This window comes from Harpegnathos saltator, unplaced genomic scaffold (genome assembly GCF_003227715.2).
Source record: "Harpegnathos saltator strain DR-91 unplaced genomic scaffold, Hsal_v8.6 scaffold844, whole genome shotgun sequence".
Lineage (NCBI taxonomy): Eukaryota > Metazoa > Arthropoda > Insecta > Hymenoptera > Formicidae > Harpegnathos > Harpegnathos saltator.
The window spans coordinates 2309800-2330027 of record NW_020230698.1 but is presented as its reverse complement, the minus strand read 5'-3'; the positions used below and the strand labels follow the sequence as shown (position 1 = coordinate 2330027).

At 41.6% G+C, this 20228-nt stretch overlaps 1 protein-coding gene across 3 annotated transcripts in view; it reads right to left on the bottom strand.

Moving 5' to 3' along the window:
• LOC105188015 (Kv channel-interacting protein 4) overlaps positions 1-20228 on the bottom strand; it is a 136432-nt gene that overhangs the window by 7460 nt on the left and 108744 nt on the right. For all 3 annotated transcript variants that reach the window (XR_003114273.1, XM_025307244.1, XM_019843554.2), the window contains exon 7: positions 9194-9406. Coding sequence is in view for 2 of the 3 variants with exons in the window: in XM_025307244.1 (XP_025163029.1) it covers positions 9194-9406 (213 nt within the window). In the remaining variant the exon portion in view is untranslated. The remainder of the gene's footprint in view (positions 1-9193; positions 9407-20228) is intronic.

Genomic DNA, 20228 nt, shown 5'->3' with positions numbered 1-20228 from the left:
TAGTTCATTTAATTCCCGAAATACTTTGTCTGCTACGTTTGAAATTTAACATCCCGTATACAGTTAGTAATCATCGGTGCGGGAACGCGCGTGGGATTTTGCGGGAGAATCGGCATCAAGTGGGATATTCTGCGTTGCGTGCCGATGAGACTCAATCCTGCGCTCCAAAGGAGCATCGCATCGTTGCATAATGATGTCGCGCGTACAAGCCGCATTGCGAATCTGCCGAATTATGTTCGTGTCGGGGGTGAAACGCATCCCTTTGACGCAAGAGTCTCGCCGCTTTCTCGGCCGACTGCCACACCAACGAAAAGCGCGCGTTATCATTCGTCTCGCAAATATTCTTTTTTTTCGCAGCCGTCGCGCTTGCTCGGGGTTTTGTTTAATTACATATCTCTCTCCGTGAGATTACAAGTTGGCGGATTTCACGGTCGTGCATCCTCGTATTTCGCGTTTTCCATTATTTTCCGTATCTCGTTTTCCTCGTTCGCGCATGGACGTAACGCGGAAACGATTCGATCGTATCGCCGAAAATCGGCATGCCGGTTCATTTCTCCGGAATGAAAAGTGTTCGGCGGGCTCGGCGCGCAGTTTCCAGAAACAATAGAACGGATTTAATAGTGATCTCAAACGAACACGAAGCCCGAATAAAGCTCGTTTTTAATTAGCACTACAAACAACACGGGTATTCCCATGGCTAACGCTCGTTACTCTCGCGATCAACGAATGCCGATTTCATCGGAACAAAGGTGTTCATACGACGCAAAGGGACATCGCGAAAAATCGAAGGTAATTCGTAACTGATATAATGAAGAGCATTCGAGAACCAAAGAAATCCTGAACCGCAAAACAAAATCACAAATATAATAATAATTACCACTATACGACCCTTTTAAATATCCTTCTCCAGCAATATCGCTGTATGTAATTTCTATACGATGCTATTAAGGTGAATGTTCCAATTAATGACCAAGTAACCTCACCGAGAAGATAAATTAAATAATATGCCTGTCAACTATACGCTGAAAGCTGACTTTGTTGAAAAGCAATTTGGAGTTTTAATTGTGTTATATCTTTCTAATTTCTAGAAAGATTTTAATATGTTTCTTTATAATATTTTCTCGGAAATTAAGTTTTCTTTAGTTTTGTTTCTTCAGTGACAGTTTAATTCAGAGAAACTTAGAGGATAACTTTGCGAATTTAGCAAAGGAACCACTGATATCATCAACCGTCAACGATTTATTAAAGAAACTAATATAATTAATAGGATATAATTTTGTTACAAACTGTAGACTGTCCCACTGATCGGGACATTTACCTTGACAGAGTAAAACGCTTTGAATGAACAGAGGTAACGCACGAATAGCTGGATTCGGATCTTTCGAACAACTGTGCATACAATTTATACCGGCGCGAGATCGAAAAACAGGTGATGCAAGAAGAATATTGATGGAATCCGACGCAAAACAACGAGGAAAACGGGCGCTATTCTTTCATCGCTTTTCCACGAGCGCATTGAGGATCTTGGTAAGCTTCCAAAGCCATTGTGCCGCGGTTAGGATTTATAAAGTGTCCACCGGTCCATTTTTCATCCGCGGCTTATATTCGTGAGGCTTGGGGTTAGTCTTAATAATGCTTTATCGTCATCTTGAAGGAACTTTGCGAACTTGGGAAATGGGGAAAGAAAAAAAGCAAAAGGAAAGGCAGAACGTAAATATGCCACATGTTTTACTTATTGCGTCAAAAGTTTATTAATCGCACGCCTTCCCGCCTTTCTCTCTCCCTCTCTTTCTCTCTCGCGGCGACCTCACTAATGGTTAGCTATATCGTGCCAATACGTATCTCTATAACAGGAATCTTATATTATCTTGAAGCGTTAAGAATTCACGTAATGCACTTTTCATATAATTCTCATCTTCGATCTGAACTATCCAACATTTATAAATTCTAAAAGATTAATGAAGATTTATATTTACATAGAAACTGAAATTCTACTCAGCGCCTCTAAGTGACAGAAAACGCACAATTTGCTACTCGTAAGTTTTTAAGAGGACTTCTTGGCAAAGTTGTAGATTAAATACGATCCGAATGGATTGATACAGATTAATATCTAGAGAATATTAAATTAGCCGAATATGAAATATTGAGATTTTTAAAGCAGGATTAAAATTTCAACTCAGTTACCTTGAATATAAATAATCTCAAATGTGATCGATGACGCAGATTGCTATTGATGATTAAGGATGTTATGTAATTAGTTATATACACATGTGCACACATACGTGACGTGGTGCGCTGCCAATTTCGGCGCTCTCATCAAGTCATTATACGATGAGGAAAAGGGCTCTCGCGCGATTCGCGGCGTGATTAGAAGCGAGCCGCTACGTTATTAAACGTAATTGCGAAAAGCTATTCGATTAATGCGCACTTGTTCTTTTGCGTTAGCGGCTTGATTGAGGCCGTGCCGCGTCATCGGTGATAGATAAGTGCACGGTAAACAAAATCGCAGAGGAAGAGAATGCTGAGGGAAAGAAATTTAAAGCGGATAGAAACCGAGCGAGAGTTAAAGCGTGGCGGGCGAAGCGGCGATGATATATAATGTCGAGAGTTGAAATTTAGCTGATATTCTTCGTGATGCAACGAGGCAGGCGGACGGGCAGGATAACGATAACTTTTGATAAATTGGACGCGCGAGTGTGAATTATATACCGACGATCTAATAGATTGCGCAACTTTGATCATCAAGAGGAACCCCGAGTCGGTAAGTTAAAGCCGTCGCGAATGTGCGTCGAATCTCCTCCATCCGTTCGCGTTGTCGCTCTTTCGTCCGCCTGTCGATAACGTATTGCAGATTCTTTGTCAAATTTCGCCGGCAATTCTCACCGCCGCACTCGCCGTAAATTGAAAATGTTCCGCGTATAATGATGAAACGAAACTTTCCTCATTCCGCGTATTTATTTTCTCTCTCGCACTTCGTATGCGACGCACTTTTCTCTATTGCTGTTGCATCTAGAAACTCATTCCTGCGTCTTGATTTTGTTTGTCGTATTATCCTTTTTAAGTTCTTTTTTAGGTTCTTCATCTGGCCCAGTGTCGAGCCGTCGATTGACTGAAATTTCAGTTGACTAAAATAATGAAGATTAATATTGACTACATCGTTATGACACACAATGATCGTTTCAGCCGATTACTTCAATGTCCTTGATTAATCATTAATTTCACCAATCAATTAAATTATTCATAATTGTACATGTGACGATTTAATCAATTTTGACCATTGATTTGTCGATTATTTCAATCAACTCGGATTTTAATCAATTAATATTCAACCCTGAACCCGCCTTTGTCCGAGCTTCGAAATATTCATGTCGCTATCGCGAGGCAACAGGATAGCCGCAATAATTAATTTAACCAATCGACTAAATTACTCATATTTACATACATGACGATTGATAAATTTTGATTATTGATTTCCCGGTTATTTTAGTTAATTAAGATTTTAATCGATTAATCTGTGCAACGTTGATCCAGCTTTTATCCGAGCTTCGAAATATCCATATCGCTATCGCGAGACAACAGAGCAGTCACAACCATTAATTTCGCCAATCGATTAAATTGTTCATATTTACAGATATGACGACTGACTAATTTTGATGTATTGATTTGCTGATTATTTTGGTCGACCAAGAGTTTCGTCGATTAATGCCCGACACTGACTCGAGCTTCACCCAGTCTTCGAAATGTTCATGCCTCTATCGCGAAACAACGGGACAGCCGCAAGACCGTGTCGGAGCGACGAAGGATATGTTTTGTCTTGCTCCACATTCTTCTTCACAGTTTTTGCGCGTCAGCCCCGATCGTCAGCTCGATTTATCTTCGTATCCGAACGCTAATGTTCACAAAAGGAAAACGCCTAAGACCTCGACAGTCGATATAGATCCAAGTTGCGTGATAGGTTTCAACAAAACAGAACATCGTTGTTACGGCTCGAATACAAATTGCGGAAAATTGTAGAACGAGCGCAATGTATCCTCTTAACGCGAATCGCTATAAATTATATTTGAAGCTCCGAGATTCTTCAGAACTTCGAAATCCCGAATTTCCAAAACATCGAGGCATTATATTCGAGTATCAAACTTTTGAGGTGTGAATATTCGCGGATATTTGAAAAGTACGTCACGCAGTCGATCTGTCACCACACATTTGATAGTTTTATATTAATCGGCGCAGCGCCGAAGAAATATGAATGAGTAACGGATTGGTAAGCTGGTTTGACAAAGAGACATTTCGGAATAATACAAATGATGAAATGGAAGCGGAGAAGTAACAAGAGGTCGCCGCGTCGTAAGTATTGAAATTACAACAATTTCATTCAATACATATTATTTCCGATAATTGTACAGAGATTGCGAGGTGAAGCTGTCAAACCGACAGACTAGCTGCTTTGGAGTAGCATTGATAATTCCTCGAATACTCGACAGTCGCGCGATGCGCGTGAATATTTAGATTCGTCTCATCTGACTGGACGGTTCGATATCTGGATTTTTCGGAATGGGACAGCATTAATGGAGCTTTCAGTATCATCGTCGATTGTCTACCTCCGCCTCCGGTTTGATTTATTCGCAATTTATCCGGCGTATTAACGGAGAAGCGCTCGCTTTCGCGAATTAGCGCGCTTATAATTGATTATCGCGAGTCCGCGACGCGGCGATATTATATCGTACTGGTATTCTCCGCACGTATCGCGGCGTGACGACTTGGCAAATAGCGCGATGCCGCGCGGGTCATTCACGTAGCAGGTGATATTGATATCGCGACCGTGAAGTTTAACCGCGGAATATAGCAAGTAACGTCCGCGTATAGAAATCCCAGTGCTTGTCAGTCGAGCGGCCGTTTCGCTCTCTGGTGAATCGCGGAATTGATAGCTCGCGTCGATGTATTACATATCGTGTCGGAATCAAAAGACCCGACGGTAGAGTAGTGCGGGCGAGCACTTTGGAGTAACGTTTAATTGGATGGCGCGCGAACGGCCACCGATAGTTTGCACTACCATTATCGAAATATGTCTCGCGCTTCATAACGACACACGACTGTACACGTCGATTCGATTAGCGTCGCGGGCTGCAGCGACGTGGCGTATTTACGCTGAGAAAAGAATGTTTGATATTTGTAGCTATATACGTAGTGAGGAGAAGGATTCTTCCAGTAAATGCTATTCATAGACATACTTATACTTATAGAGTGTCTGGACCGAAGTGTGCCGAAAAAATTCGTTAATTATCGACGACTGGCGATCTATTGTTCGCAGGACTTTGCGTGAAAGGTTCAAAGCAAAGAGATTTTTATGTTTGGGTACAACTTGGTCGTAATGTATTAACTACTTTTTCGACGGCGGATTATTGAAAAAGAGAATAAAAAGAATAAAACTATACCCGACTATGGGGTTGTAGGCTTGGAGTTTATTGTAAAAATTCCTGCGAATTTCCTATTGAACAATCTAATTTCGCCACCAGATCTCTGTCAAGACGACAAGCTTTTGAACAGAGACAAAATAACATATAAAATAATAATATAAGGAAAAAGACTTTTTTTTCTTTTTACTTTTCAGCGCCAAATAAAAATATACAATGCATCGTCGTAAATTCCATTGACATCTCAATAATTATCGAAGTGGTTTCACAGGATGGTAAAGGATGTTCCTTTCGATCAGACACATTGCATACATACTCCTCGTACACTGTGGCTTTTTGTGACAAGTTTGAGCACAAAATTTGAAAAGCTTCCCCTTCCATTATCGCCAGGCATTCGATCTTTGTCTAGCTTGACATTGTCTAGCTAGCTGGGCTACAAGAGGAGTCAAGTTGGACAAAGATCGAATGTCTGCATTAACAGGATACTCTTTTTCAGTCAGCTTTTCGCGACCTCTTGTGTAGCACTCAATCTATGTACATAAATCTATAATATTACTATAGTGATAGTAATAATAATCCCACGTTCGCATCGCTGCTACTTTTTACTTGTTGAAACTACAAGAAGATATAGTTGACACCGAAAGTGACTGTAATTTTACGAGATTAGCCATTTCTTCCTTAATGAAGAATAGCACGATTGAATGAACGATATATACGCGCAAGATAAACAGATCTTCTTCTTTTCTCTTGAGTGACTCTTCGACAGATCTTTTCTGGTGCAACTTCGTCTCAGCTTGAGAGAGAGAGAGAGAGAGAGAGAGAGAGAGAGAGAAAGAGAGAGAGAGTCAATTATAGAAAACTTACATCCTTTGTTCACCTCATCATTTAAACGGTTTAATCACAGAGTCTCTTTCTTTCTTCCCGAAGCAATTTGCTAATGCAAGCGGAGGGAGGATGCACTTTGCCTGACCCAAGGAGAAAAAATTAATTAACTCTTTTCAAGAGAGCCCCGGATGAAAATAATAGATTGTAATTAAGAGCTGAGTGCCGTATTTATTGTATAACGTGTGCCGTAGCGCGTCAGTGGCTTCAAGTTAGATTGAGGAGTAAGCGCGGTTCCTTGCGCGCGAGGCCCTTGGGGTCTTTGAGGAACTGGAACCGCAGGCAATTAGAATTTAAACTATCCGTATAGTATATAGTATGTAAACATAAGGTGCTCGCGCATATACTGCGGTTTCGAGTTGGATCCTCGTGTTGTACTAATCCCATCTCCCCCCCCTCTTTCTCTCTCTCTCTCTCTCTCTTTCTCTTGAGGTTTCGTGGCCGTCGGACGCACGGCCACGGACGCGTACACATGTATCGGTGTGCATGTTTCAAAAGCGCCCCTAAACAAGGCGTTTACCCTTTCCGGTCTCGCATCGCCTTTACCGTCAAAATTTGCGTTTGCTTTCTGCGTCAACGGTAGCGGTAGGGAGATTCAAGCGTCAGTGAATTCAAACGGCTACACGGAATCGAAGATGAGAATCTCGGGGCAGAAGGGCGGGGAAGAGGGTACAGTGGCAGCTTAACGAGCTCGCCGGTAGCAGATTACGAGACGAGCTTCCGACCGAAAACTCTCTCCGGTATCGTCCGACGGTGAAATTGAACGTCGACCCATGCAAAGGAGCATTTGTCGGGAATACACATGCGAACACGCATCTCCCTCGTTCTTTCTCTCCGCCGCGTCGTGGTTGGGGTGAAGCGATGTGAGAGCTGGGCGCGTTCGTGTATCGTTCTTTCCCTGCCTCTCGTAGTTTCACTCTTACGTACATGCAACGTCGGCGCTTCTCGTTGAATGTATCTCGTTGAATTTCTCGCTGAACAGTGTAAGAATTCCAACCGGCACGAAATCCGGGGATACAACTTTGCCGAGATAACAACGAGGACACTTGTCTCTCGATATAACGCACTGAGAGAAAAAATGCTTGATTTTAATAAAATTGTAGTCATCTTCGGCGTCAACTGTGTCTTCTCATTGCCTTACCAAGGAAGTAGCAGTCGCAACATTCATATAGATTATTATCATTAACCTCTTAGGCACGGCTGAATTTTGCGCGGGGCTGTTTCTCTATACGATTCGGCAGAGTTCGACGCGAATTACGCGCAAACGATACAGCACTGCAATGTGTGACGGACAATGCTGTTCTCTCTACGCGAGCACATTGGAATGAAGTTTTTGATGATTAAATTATAATTTTTCTTAAAGATATGATACGTATACTTTAACTTTAATAATTTACTTTAATAATTAATAATACAATTGAGTATGATATATTTTAAAGCACGGTACGACACATAAACCCACGTCACAATCTTCACACTCATAGCGCGATCTTCGTCTTACGTCGTTCTTTGAACATACGATACAATTTCGTAATGCTTTTTCAGATTTTGTGGAAAATTATAAGGATACGGATCGGCATGTTGAAAAAAGCAAATGGTATATTTATTTAAACGAAAAGCAACAATTCATACCTGACACTGACGTATCAAAAACAAAGACTGTATATTCTGTGTGTATATTGTTAACACTGTTATAAAACGTTGTGAAGGCAAAAGAAGTGTGAAACAAGACATATGAAAACGACCAGTTAATTCAAACGGTGGGTGAGTGAGTGAGTCACTAGAGTGGCGCGTCGTGCCTAAGAGGTTAATACTGTAGTAACATTAAACAAAAAAAATGTTTCTGCTGACGATAATTCTGTCGTCAGTCCGACATTTTCTTGTCAGCTTTCGCCACACTCGAACGCGATCTCATTCGCTCTCGGTAAATATTTCGCCGAAATACCGCATGCAGCTACTCCGCGCGTGGGCGCCCGCGTCGGCATGACACGCTATTCGATTGTCAACGTCGTGTGTATCTTAAAAACGCTAACTCTTTGAACTCCAGCCGTCACAGAACTGACGAAGCGCGCGGTGCCTGAATCGGACATACAGAAGACACGTCATCTGCGCAAATTGTCTCTGTAAAACAGTTTGCTCCTTTTTCCGCCGCCGGCGGTGAGAGGTAGGTGAGGAGAACGAGTGCACTGCGGGCATTGTCATCCGCAGCTAACAATGTGACAGCCGCTAAAAAGAAAGGCTCGTTCCTGTCTCTCTCGCGAATGTACACTCCGCAGACACCCGTTTCCTCTCCTCGGAGTGAACGAATTATCGACAAGCATCGCGCGTTTCGAGGACGTACGAAATTCATTTATTTCTTTGTCGCGCTCTTCCCCTAGTCGCTGAATCAATTAACACTCTCGACTCAATTAACACTCTCCTGCGGAATTTATCCTTAAAGAGAGACTAAATAATTCTCCGTGAAGATTAAGCTATTCTGCGATCTATCCCCAATATATGCATTAACCTAAATTACCGAATTTATTATATTCAACAAAATGTATTTATTACATTATGTATTCAATAAAAATTCTTTCTCCCTTTTAAGCGAAACGGTACACGGAGAAAATATTCCAATGAAAATTACAGTAGACTTTTTGTAATTTCGAACCATACAGAACAATAACTGAAATCACTACGTATTTGTTGAAAAAAAAATTACGTACATTTTTACCATATAGTCTTATAATCATTCGACTGTGTTGTTTATTTATTATTTACATTTTCTGTAATAACCCACAATATCGATATGGTCGAGCCCTACAAAAAAAGATTGTCGAAAGGGACGTATGATTTGAACGCAATTTATCACCACGATATTTTCTCTCCGTGTCCAAGAGCCTCTATCCGCGTCTTCTCACCTGAAACATACGATCCACCTTCTCGCGCACGCCCTGGTGATCCAGGTTCGGATCAGCGAATTTCCCCATCAGCTCGTACACGGCAGTCACGATGTCGGTCATTTCCTCGCGCGTGATACAGCCGTCCCCGTTGATGTCGTAAAGAGAAAACGTCCAGCGGAGTTTCTCGTCTATCGAGCCGCGAGACAGTATACTCAGACCCGTGACAAAGTCCTGGGAACATAAAAAGCGACGTTGAGACTATATAGCGACGTCGACGCCGGCGTCGCCCGGGCAACATTTTCCGCGTTGCGCCGGGGGAGATCCACGCCTACATCCCGCGAGATACGAGTACGCTCGAGCTCGTGCAGCGCGTTGCGTTCGCCTTGCCACCTGAACGTGGCAAATTTCATATCAGCCTGCGAGAATTCGTGTCGCGCGCGTCACTCCGCTTATTCCCGATATTTCCGTTCTCGACGCGCCCGCGCGCGCTCGACGGCACGCTCGAGAGAGGCGCGGAGGGAGCGTTCGCGGCGGAGTCGCGCTTGATCGCGCGATAATTGAGCGAACAACGCCGATGGTGGCCGATATATCGGGCGATAAACTTCCGTAGCCGTCGGCTGAATACCAAACTTACGTTAGAACGAAACGGACGGATGCAGAGTAAACGCGCCGCACGAGACTTGCGGCCGGGCGAGTGCGATTGTGCGTTCGCGATTTGCGGCTGAATTATGCGCGCGGTCGAAACGCGCGACGTCTGCCGTTATCAACCGAGGAAAAAAAGAGCGGTGCTTGTGACTGCAATTAATTACACAGTGGAAGAGTTATTGCAACTCGAATGTAGATTTTTCTATATTTTTTTTTTGCCATAATTCTGTGTTATGTTCAATTTCGATTCTCTCCACGATTAATTGTATTATCTTTTCTGGTTTAATAATGAATATATAATATTCGCGTTATCAATAATAATGGATACTAATGGATAATATTCCCATTATTAATAACAAATAATAATGGGTAATGTATTTGAAATAATAATAATAGTTATTATTACTATAGCCAGAAGAGCCAGTTTTGTAGCAAATGTTACTATAGCGACAAGAACTTTTTATTATTGCTTATTGTATATCGCTGCTGTTACTTTTCGTTGAAACGACAAGAAGACATAGTTGGCTCTGAAAATAATTATCATTATTGGAAAGATTAACCATTTTCATTTTTTTCTTTCAGAATATCGTCGTGCCTCAGTGCTTAATTTAAAATTGTCAGTGAACGTCCAACGGAACGCTGATGGAAAAATCCTTTATCGGGAGGAGCTTTTCTTTGTCGTGCGATATTGGAAGTTGCATTATGCGGTAGTTGCAACGATCCGACGAGTAAATTAATCCGATACGACGTTGTGAGATTAATCACAGGTAACCGTAGCTTGAATGTGTGGAAAATTTACATGGTTACTCTTTATCCGTAAACAGCAGCCCCGAAAAACTCGTACCATTGTTTATATCAGAGAGAGTTTATATTTCAGCCGGGATATAAATGTATATTTACTTTCTGAATCCGAATAATATAAAATTGGATAAAAGCGCAGGTTTATATTATCGAGCGTGCGTACACGCACACGCACACACACACACACACACACACATACACACACTCGCCCCTCTCCTCTTTTCTCACTCTTTCTCTCTCTCCCGCATTTACTTTAACGCCGCGACGACGCAAAATTTCGTTCTCTCGCACAAAAAAAACATCGCAACAAAAATAGATCGCCGCTCCGGCAAAAATAGGTCGCTCATACAAGAGCAATTTGGATATACAGAAGGACGTTAAAACGTAATCGTGCGCTAATTAAGCAAATAATGGCGATAACGTATAACGTAACCCTGCGTAACCCGGCCTGGAGATAAACTGTGCTGTGTCAGTTGGCTGAATTACGTGACGCAGAAGTCCTTAGTCGGCATTAATATATGTATACGCGCACATGTGTGAAACCGCGAGAAGTTTGCATCGCGTTCACGCTCGCAATATACGACTGTATACAGCGGACGAGTAAGTAAGGCCGTAAGTAATAGAAGCCGGCGGCGCCACGCGCCCGCGTTCTGCTGCAACAATTACTATGGAAATTCGTCGGGAATTTCGAATGCGTAAGATAGAGCCGCGGTCTGCTTCCATCATGCCACTTTGTACCGGCTCCAATTCACCACCGGCGAATACGCTTATCAACGTATTATCACGCCCTATATTTAAGGAGAAGGAGATTCGGAAGCCCGTTTACCCGCGCAATCCGCCCATACTCGAAGAAATCTCCTCGGATTTTATCGTCTTAGTGCGCGACGCACGATAAAACGGAGCGGAGACGCGCTGTCATGGCCTGATTCTGTATGTGATGTTAAAGGAAAGAGAAAAATCTTTCTCAATCCACATCGCAATTTTGTATGAATGGAGCTATCTAAGGTAACCCGTGATAATACTCTTAAGAAACTAATTATTCACACAATAGCACGAAGAACAAAACTACGTTAAATGTTTATTAATATGGTTTGCGATATATGACTTTGGCACTGTTGCAAGAATGTCAATTTTGTGCAATATTTAAAAAAACCATAAAGAAATAATCGTTTCTCGCTTTTTTAGCGTATGATACTTTCGGCTGGGACTTTTTACTTCGGCGTTCCACATGTGTGTAAAAATATAGCATATATATTACATGTACCGATATATACCGTACTCTAACAAATGCTATATTACAAGAATGAGAGATTAGTTGTCATACACGTCAACTGCTATCTGAAATTGTTTTTTACTTTTCACATAAATTTTTCCAAAACTATCGTTCTTTTGTTTTTCGTTAGAAACACGAGAATAATTTGATCACTAGATTTAGAAACGTGATATAGGAAACTGTCTCATACATGCGATAAATTTAATATACTTCACGCACAAACAACACACAATTTTATTTGATCAATTCTCAATTTTAGTCAGAACAAACACCTATTTCCCTCGAAAATGTGGAGATTTATAAATGTCCCAATGATCTAAGCAGGGACAGCGGCATAAAAGCCAATCCAACATAGCGATTAATATTTCCGGCTTCAGAAAAATACAGTACACACCTCATTTCCATCATTATACTTCCTTTCTCCTCTTGATTCCCCTTCTCTATATCAACTAATCGTCCAACAGGCACTTAGCCATCCTTCGAAATGCACACATAAAAATGGAAACTTTTCAGACGATCAATTTCTATTCTAAATGTTTCTTCTCTTGAAGAACTGGAAACGTCGGAAATAAATCCAAGACAGATGCGACACAAACCCGGAAATCAAATCAAATACTTCTCTACCTCACGAAAGCCTAAAATATCAGATGTAATATATTCACATAAACTTGATTTCGATTATTTCAGCTTCGATACGTTTAACTGTACATGTATACATATATGTATCGTATTTTCATTAATAATATATATATATATATTTTTCATTGTTAAAATTTAAGACGCTTTTGGAAAAAAAATTAATTTACAGGCCAACTACTTTAAAGCGAGTTAGTAAATGTTTTTATTGTAGCTAAATAAGAGAAGTATTCCACTTAATTTATTTCATTTAACCATTTAACGATAATCCAAATAAGTATTCATTGACTTCCAATGGACACTCTTCCGTCTTATCTCTCATTGGTTTTAATCACTGGAAGTAAAATTTCACTGCGAAATCTGTAGCACAAGTTCATCGGCGTGTCTCAAGAAGTTTGACTCGCATTTCAGGAGCGTATCGAAGCAACCCAGTAGAACCAGTTTATAATAGAAATTGATATCTGCAAACGGGAGAGAGAAACAAAGGAATTTACTATATCGCTTAAGTCTGCTACAATGAATAGCAGCCGGGGAATATAAACAGGTTACATAATCCTGACCTCAAATAATTTTTCCACCCCCAGTCCTATGATATAGCCGAGACCGCGGTGCGAGTATCCCCAAGTGACGAAAAAGGATATAAAACTCTTCACCGTGTCACCAAACAGGAATTGTTTACAAGTCCCCGAGACTCCTGCCATTTGTTTATATTAGCTGGCACCACTAAAATGGAATAATACACTTTTATCATATCTATTAGAATCTAAAAACTAACTATATTGTTTCATATTTTGCATGAAACAGCCAGAGGACCAACTTCAAGACCCTCTTGTCTTGTAATTTGACCGCAATAGACCAATGAGTTTCTATTAAAGAGTTCGTCTACGATGTTCTCTAGGTACACTCCTGAAGTATGAGTTGAACTTTGGAACACCCTGTATACATTATATTAAAGCCAACTTTCTGTGTTTGCGGCGAGATTAACGGCTTTCCGCCTTGCGTGCGATGGCACTCTGTTTGTGTTTGCAAACTGTATCAATAATGGCAGCGATCGCTACTACTAATTAATCTTTTCAGCGAGATCTGACTACATTACTATACTTATAACCGAATCGCCAGTTTCAAGTTTACACACGAAAGAAACAATTTCGTCGGTGTAACTGAATATTCCGTTGGATAAAACAAAGACCGAACACGATTATAGGAATAAAAAGATCCCAGCTTCTGATCAGTCAATTATTTTCAGTTATCTCAGCCGAATTTTAACGTAGCTAAATGTTCGGACAAATTCTTCGAGCTGCAGCGGATAGTCGTCAGTGAATTTTTATCTGATCCTTATTCATCGATAGAAACTGAGGTCTTCTTTTCGTGTAGTATTTTGCAACGAACAATATACAGATTGTACTTTGCATAGTGAGTGCTCGGACTCGTTATCTTTTACCTTACCTTTTTCATGTCCGACAGTTATGTTCGAAAATGAACTTTATAATTCGCGAGAAGTCTCCTAATAACGAGCCGCGAATCTGAGCACCCTGTCTGCCGGTGATTAATCCGCACGCCGAATTTTAATTACCCGCCTGCGCGCGCGAAACGAAGCGGATGAACCGCGATGAGAGAAAGTGAGAGGGAAAGAGAAACGAGTTGAATGTAATATCTGTACGCCCCTTTGTTTCGGAGGATTTTGGTTGCCCTCTCTCAAACATAAAATTTCAATTAAAGTCTCGCGATAAGGTTTTCGCCGCATCACGCGAAGCGAAATTGCCCCGGCTCAGCTCGTCACGATGATTTTTCAAGGCTCTTCTAAACGCGCGGACGCTTTATGGGAGAAGTCACTTTGCTAATTGCGTTTGGTAGGCTTCAACGCCTAGCAATAAAAGGGAGGAGCATTACGCTGATAGGATAGTGTACATTTGAGCGAATTAAAAATCATTGAGATTGAAAAGTACAGCGTGTTTGTTTCCCGAGCTATTCGGGAGTCCATTTCGAAGACGTTAATATTCGATAATTGCTGCCGGGTAATTGTGAAATCGTGTATAATAAACGGCAAGACGGGAAGTCCCGATAAGAAAATAAACATGGTGTGCGTATGTTCTTTCCATCGATCGGCGAGCTCTAATTGTGTGAGGCAAAGCGGGAGAATAAGGAGTGCGTCGATTACCGAAACGAGGAGAGTTGTCTTTAGATAGTGGCGGGCTGTAAAATGGCGCGTATTATCCTAGACTCGGCCGCTTAATGGTGTCTTTGAGATCAAAAAGCACATCCGTTGGAGCTATTAGCTCGGCAAATTGTATTAGGCGGCCGCGAAGGGAATAAAATAAAGCCGACGGGATGAGAGCGTAAAATGGTAGACGCTAAGTGACTGGAGTTGTCACTTGCCAGTGCTGCGGGCTTGACACGGATTGTAGAGACGAGGAGGAAAGTGTAGATATATTAAAGTCAAGTGGAAAATACCATCTTCGCGAAGGTTTTATAATAATAACGCCGGTGTACCTTGATGCATCACGACGTTATTAGTCAAGGAAAAAACAGCTGAAAGCGATACACAAGAGTACAAAGCGTTGTGAGAAAGGAAAAAAGAAAACGAGATGGAGGAGACGAAAAGTCTCGGAAAAACTATTCCTCTTGAAATGAAATTAAATCCCACGAATTAAAAGGATATCGTTAAGGATTCTTGTCTGATCTTTTTCTCGGTTATGCTTTTAATAAGACGAAACAATATAGCTTGCGCGACTCAGCAACGATCTGCGTTCCTCGGAGAAAGAGAAAGGGAACGAAACAGTCCAGAAAAAGAGAGTAAGAAAATTGCCAAATGTTGTATAAAGTCCCCTGGAAGGGCTAAACCCTCGTATATATCATACTTGATGTCATTTAATCTTACTTACAGGCGGAATTCACGTCTCGCGTCGCTTCGCGCGTGTTAACACGTTCACTCCGTGACTTCGGATCGTCTTCCGTACATTTCTCACGAGAAGCCTCTCTATCTTTATATGCTTTCCGGGGCTTATAATTTCATGGTTGCGTCTTTTCAGAGGCGTATAATGCTTTCGAGACACACATACGTCTTTTTGTCTTATTTCCTCCAAATCGCGTCAAGTAGAATTCTCTCACGCACTTAACGCGTGATATATACGATTCTTTTCGACCCTTTTGAATCCCCTTCCTTTACGATAGAAATTAATGGAGTTTTAAATATTTATCCGGATGGAAAGTTTTTAAATATACCGAGAGTAACTCGTGCCGAGCGGAGTAAACCCTTCATAAATAAACAACCCGACTTTCACCCACGTAAAATCAAGCAGAAGTACCAGCTATATGAGCGTTAATTAATACCGTATAAGCGGATGCGCAAACTACGTCATAATTATGAGCAAAAAAATATGCAGCTGAAAATTGTGTAAATGAAGGAAGTAAGAACACTGCGCGCTATTGCTGTCGAGGGAATATTTACACGCGCATTGTGCCTCGAACAATTTCCAATTAATTTAGCCCACCGCTGATGACGCGCGACGAAATTTTAATAATTTTAACAAATGACTGAAAGAAACTAAACTCGAGGGAAATTACGCGTGGTAGAACACGGTATGTTCTACCACGCGTTTTCTCTCGTATAGGTCTGTTTGCAACAATATTTTTACAGATTTAAGGGATTTTTTTCTCATAAATAAATAATTAAGTAAATAAATTTGTGTACAGAGAGCGGATCATTGAATTTTGTTCAATTGTCGCATATTGTCGTAAAATTGATTTGCTTCGTCATTACTTTCACGCGACTTTTCAACGTTTTCACGTCATTGTGAGATTTCTGCGACGAATTATTGGTCAAGCGAGTAGTAATCGTCCTCGTTGTTTTCTTCGTCAACGTTCTAATAGAATGTTCTTCGTTTACCTGTGGAATGCGCTTTGTGCCGTTGAGTCAACTACTATGGACCTCTCTTTTGGCTGATTCCTGTCAATACGACACACGTATTGGTTTGCGCTCGAAGACGATGTGTTTCGACACACAAAGACGAGCAAGTGTCGTACAGCATCGATCTAGGAAATCAAAGTGCTCCCAAATATATTGGAGTATTTATAGCGTCGTTCGACCCAGTCCTAGTGGCAAATAGTGAAACGTCCGAATAAATACCGATTGTTGATCCAGGTCGTCGTGATTATGTCGAGAGTCAGGAAACGGGAGCGAGGGACTCCGCTCAATTATTCGGGGATTACGATCAGCGAACGAGCTCAATGTATTCAAAGTCCGCAACAGTCCCTGTTCAAATACGCGTTTACTTGATTCCTAAAGTGCATAACTTTGTTTCGGCGAAATTTGCATCTCTTGAAAACATTCAAGATTGCAAACGCGTCCTCGTAGGATTCTAAGTTTCACTTATACCAAACGAGAATCTGATAAGAATATTCGTCGGAAATATCGAGGCTCAATACGATCAATGAATACAGAAGGCTCTGTTATAATGCAGTGCATCCCGAAAAATCCCGAAATATCGGATCGTCCAGTCAAACGTAACAATATCTAAATATTTGTGTACCATGATTGTGGACCATTGAAGGAATCGACAATATTGCTTCAATGTCGATTTGACAGTTTTACATTAATCTGCGTAAAATATAAACAACGAATTTGTACCTGATTTAGTAAAGAGACGTTTCAAAATGACAGAAATAGTAAAATGGCGATAGAGAAGCGACAAGAGGAGAATATCAAGTCGTAAATTAGAGCAATTTCATTCGATACACATTATTTCCAATAATTATATGCCGAGATTAATTGATACTAATTAAAGCTGTCAACTCGACATATAGCAACACATCGGCTGCTTTGAAATAGCTGATTCCTAGAGAATAGTCCACACAATCAAAGCGCCGAAATATTTATATAAATATGTTGCGTCTGATTGGACGATTCGATATCTCGACTTTTCGAGACGGGATTGAATTAATGGAGTATTTTGTATAAAAAAAAGAAAGCATTGGTGAGAAAATAAATATCGTGTGCGTGTTTAAAAATATTGGCGTCTCAGCAGAAAAAAGAAACCTATAGAGAAAGGAATATAAATGACTCCTTTCTTTCTCTTGTTTAAAAATAAGAACGCCTGTCGAGACGATCGAGTGCGCTCGCAATTTGCTATTCTACTACTATTCGCCGACTAATTTTTCGCTTTTGTTTACCGCAAGTACAGTCTCCTGTTCCCCCGCGTAATTAAATTGATCCACGCGCGACAAGGGTCGTATCGCGTTTCGCGCGCTGATCGTGTGACGAGCTTTTCTTGAATGGAATACCGAGGTTCCTGATGCATTCGCCGGTGCTCGTTGCTCTGTCGCGCGGAATAAATGTCCTCGATTAATCAACTAACGAGCAACAGCGGAAAGGAACGACGGAGGCAAAATAATTCGAGATATTCTACCTGCCCTATACGCGCACTTCGAGTTCACAAGTCGACGATTGAATCGATATCAGTGATAATTTCTCGATTTAATAAAAATAAATTTCTTTATCGATATAACTGCTGATCAATTATTCACGATTTCATTGATATCACGTTTCAGATGAGTCGAACTATGGATATATCAATATATCGATTCGATTTGAGTATGGTACAAGTTGAATAACGACTAGATCGTCGATATTTACGTAATGTCCTCCAGATATCGCGATAAAATCTGAAAAATGTCAAATCGACCGATGATTTCCACACGACTTCAACTTGATTTACGTGATTTCTGGCGACGGATTCGACTTGTGAGCCCACGGGTCGTGGGTCGTAAAACGGATGAGTCATAAAACACAATTTGCTTTTCACCCACCGCGTTCCTCACTTTCAACCGGCATAATGAATTGTGTTTGACAGGCATCCGAGCGTTTTACACGAAAATGCTCTTCAACTGCTTGGCACAGATCCACATGTAAGCGGGGAGTATACAAATGTTTTCAGCTGGGAGGTGTCACAACCGTTTCGAGCACAGTCGGTTAATTTGTTGTATAATGAAGTTTCCCTTTTCTTCCTCAACAGACCAATCTTTCTCGATTAAAATCCCAGAGAACGAATTCTGATACTTGTATCTGAGGTCTTTGAATTTTCTTAAAGATTCCTCCGCGCACAACAGAAAAATAACGCCGCAGGAGGAAAAAGATTGGTTGAATGAGAGCGACGATGAACGAACCAAACGCGGTTTGATCGAAGGAAAGCGAGTTCCTCGTTCTTGAAATCGGATTTGGCTCATAAAAAGTGAACTCTCGACCAAACCGCGTTCGGTTCGTTCATCGTCGCGATAATTCAGCCAATCTCTTCTTCCGGTGTGCGTCCCGAGAGTATCGGAAAAAAAAATTGTTCATCGACGCTTCTGGTCAATCGGCATCGCGATGCTGACACGCGCACGTCGACGATTTATATTCCGAGTGTGAATTTACACGGCCAGCACCGCGAATAAGACGAATGAACGGAATAACCGAGAGGAACAAATGAAACTTGTCATATTTGCATAGCGCGGTGTCCTTCGGGACGTTTCCTGTGAAATACTGTACGTATAACGAGAGCGGAGTTTTCGATTTCCTAGCTTGAAATCACGGCCCCGCCGTTGATATACGACGTTATTAGCACACAAAATGTATTATGATGCATAAAGCGTCGTTTACGCGCGCCGTGATTGATCGCGCCAATGGTATCAATTGCTTCGCGCAGGAAAAAGATAAGAATAGCATTCGCGAGAGCTGTATCGTAATTAGTTTTTAACATTCTATGAGAACCGCTTGATTAAAGTGCCGCTATATCCCACGGGGGGAGCGTTGTAACGTCAGGAAGTAAGGAGGATAACGGAGTTCATCGTGGAGGGAACGAGTCATATTAAAGAAAAGAGGAAAATAAAACGCAGGAGTGGGCCAAGGGGAGGGGGGAGAGGAAGCTTTGCGAGGAATAATATCACAGTTAATTAAAAGTTCCGGAAGAGCGCGATGCTGCTCCAGCTCGTTCCTGCGCCTCGTCCGTTTCGAGCAGATTCAGTCGCAGCGCACGCATTTATTTCTCGTTTCGTTCTTTCTTTCACGACGCACGGAGGTGCTGGACAATTGGTGTCTCCATCACATTCTCTCGCAATTCGGTATGTATTTTTTATTTCGCGCGTATTACGCGCGGGCGCGTGTTCGTCATGGCGGAATAATTTTTATCCTAGTCGCGAGTTACGATTTCGGGTCTTTGCCCGGCCGGCGATGCCGATTGCACGAACGATCGAAGCGTGTACACACGTACACGTCAGCAAAAAGCAGAGAATTTCCAGTCGCGCGTGATTGTTCGCTGCGAAAGCAAGAAATTTCATAGCCGGCAACAGCTCGCTACGAGCTCGTACGTAAAATATCCCGGGCACGAACGTCTCTTTTTACCCTCCGCGTAACAGCTGCCGTCGGTTTATTACGCCGCGTGAGCATGCTCCATATAAATTTCATTAAATTTGCATTACTGTATGTATATATACATTTGACACATTAATTCGTGTAATTCACGACACGTGTTGCATTCAACCGTCATAATCGGCGGGTATCGATTTCAACGAACACCGGGGTTTAAAAATAGAAAGCTCCTCCCCCTCTAACCTTCTCCCTCCCCTCTTAAAATTTTCAACAATATATTACGATGCGCGATAATTAACAGGAAAATAACAATAGCGTAACAATGACTGTAACGAGGCCAATTCTTGATATGAACG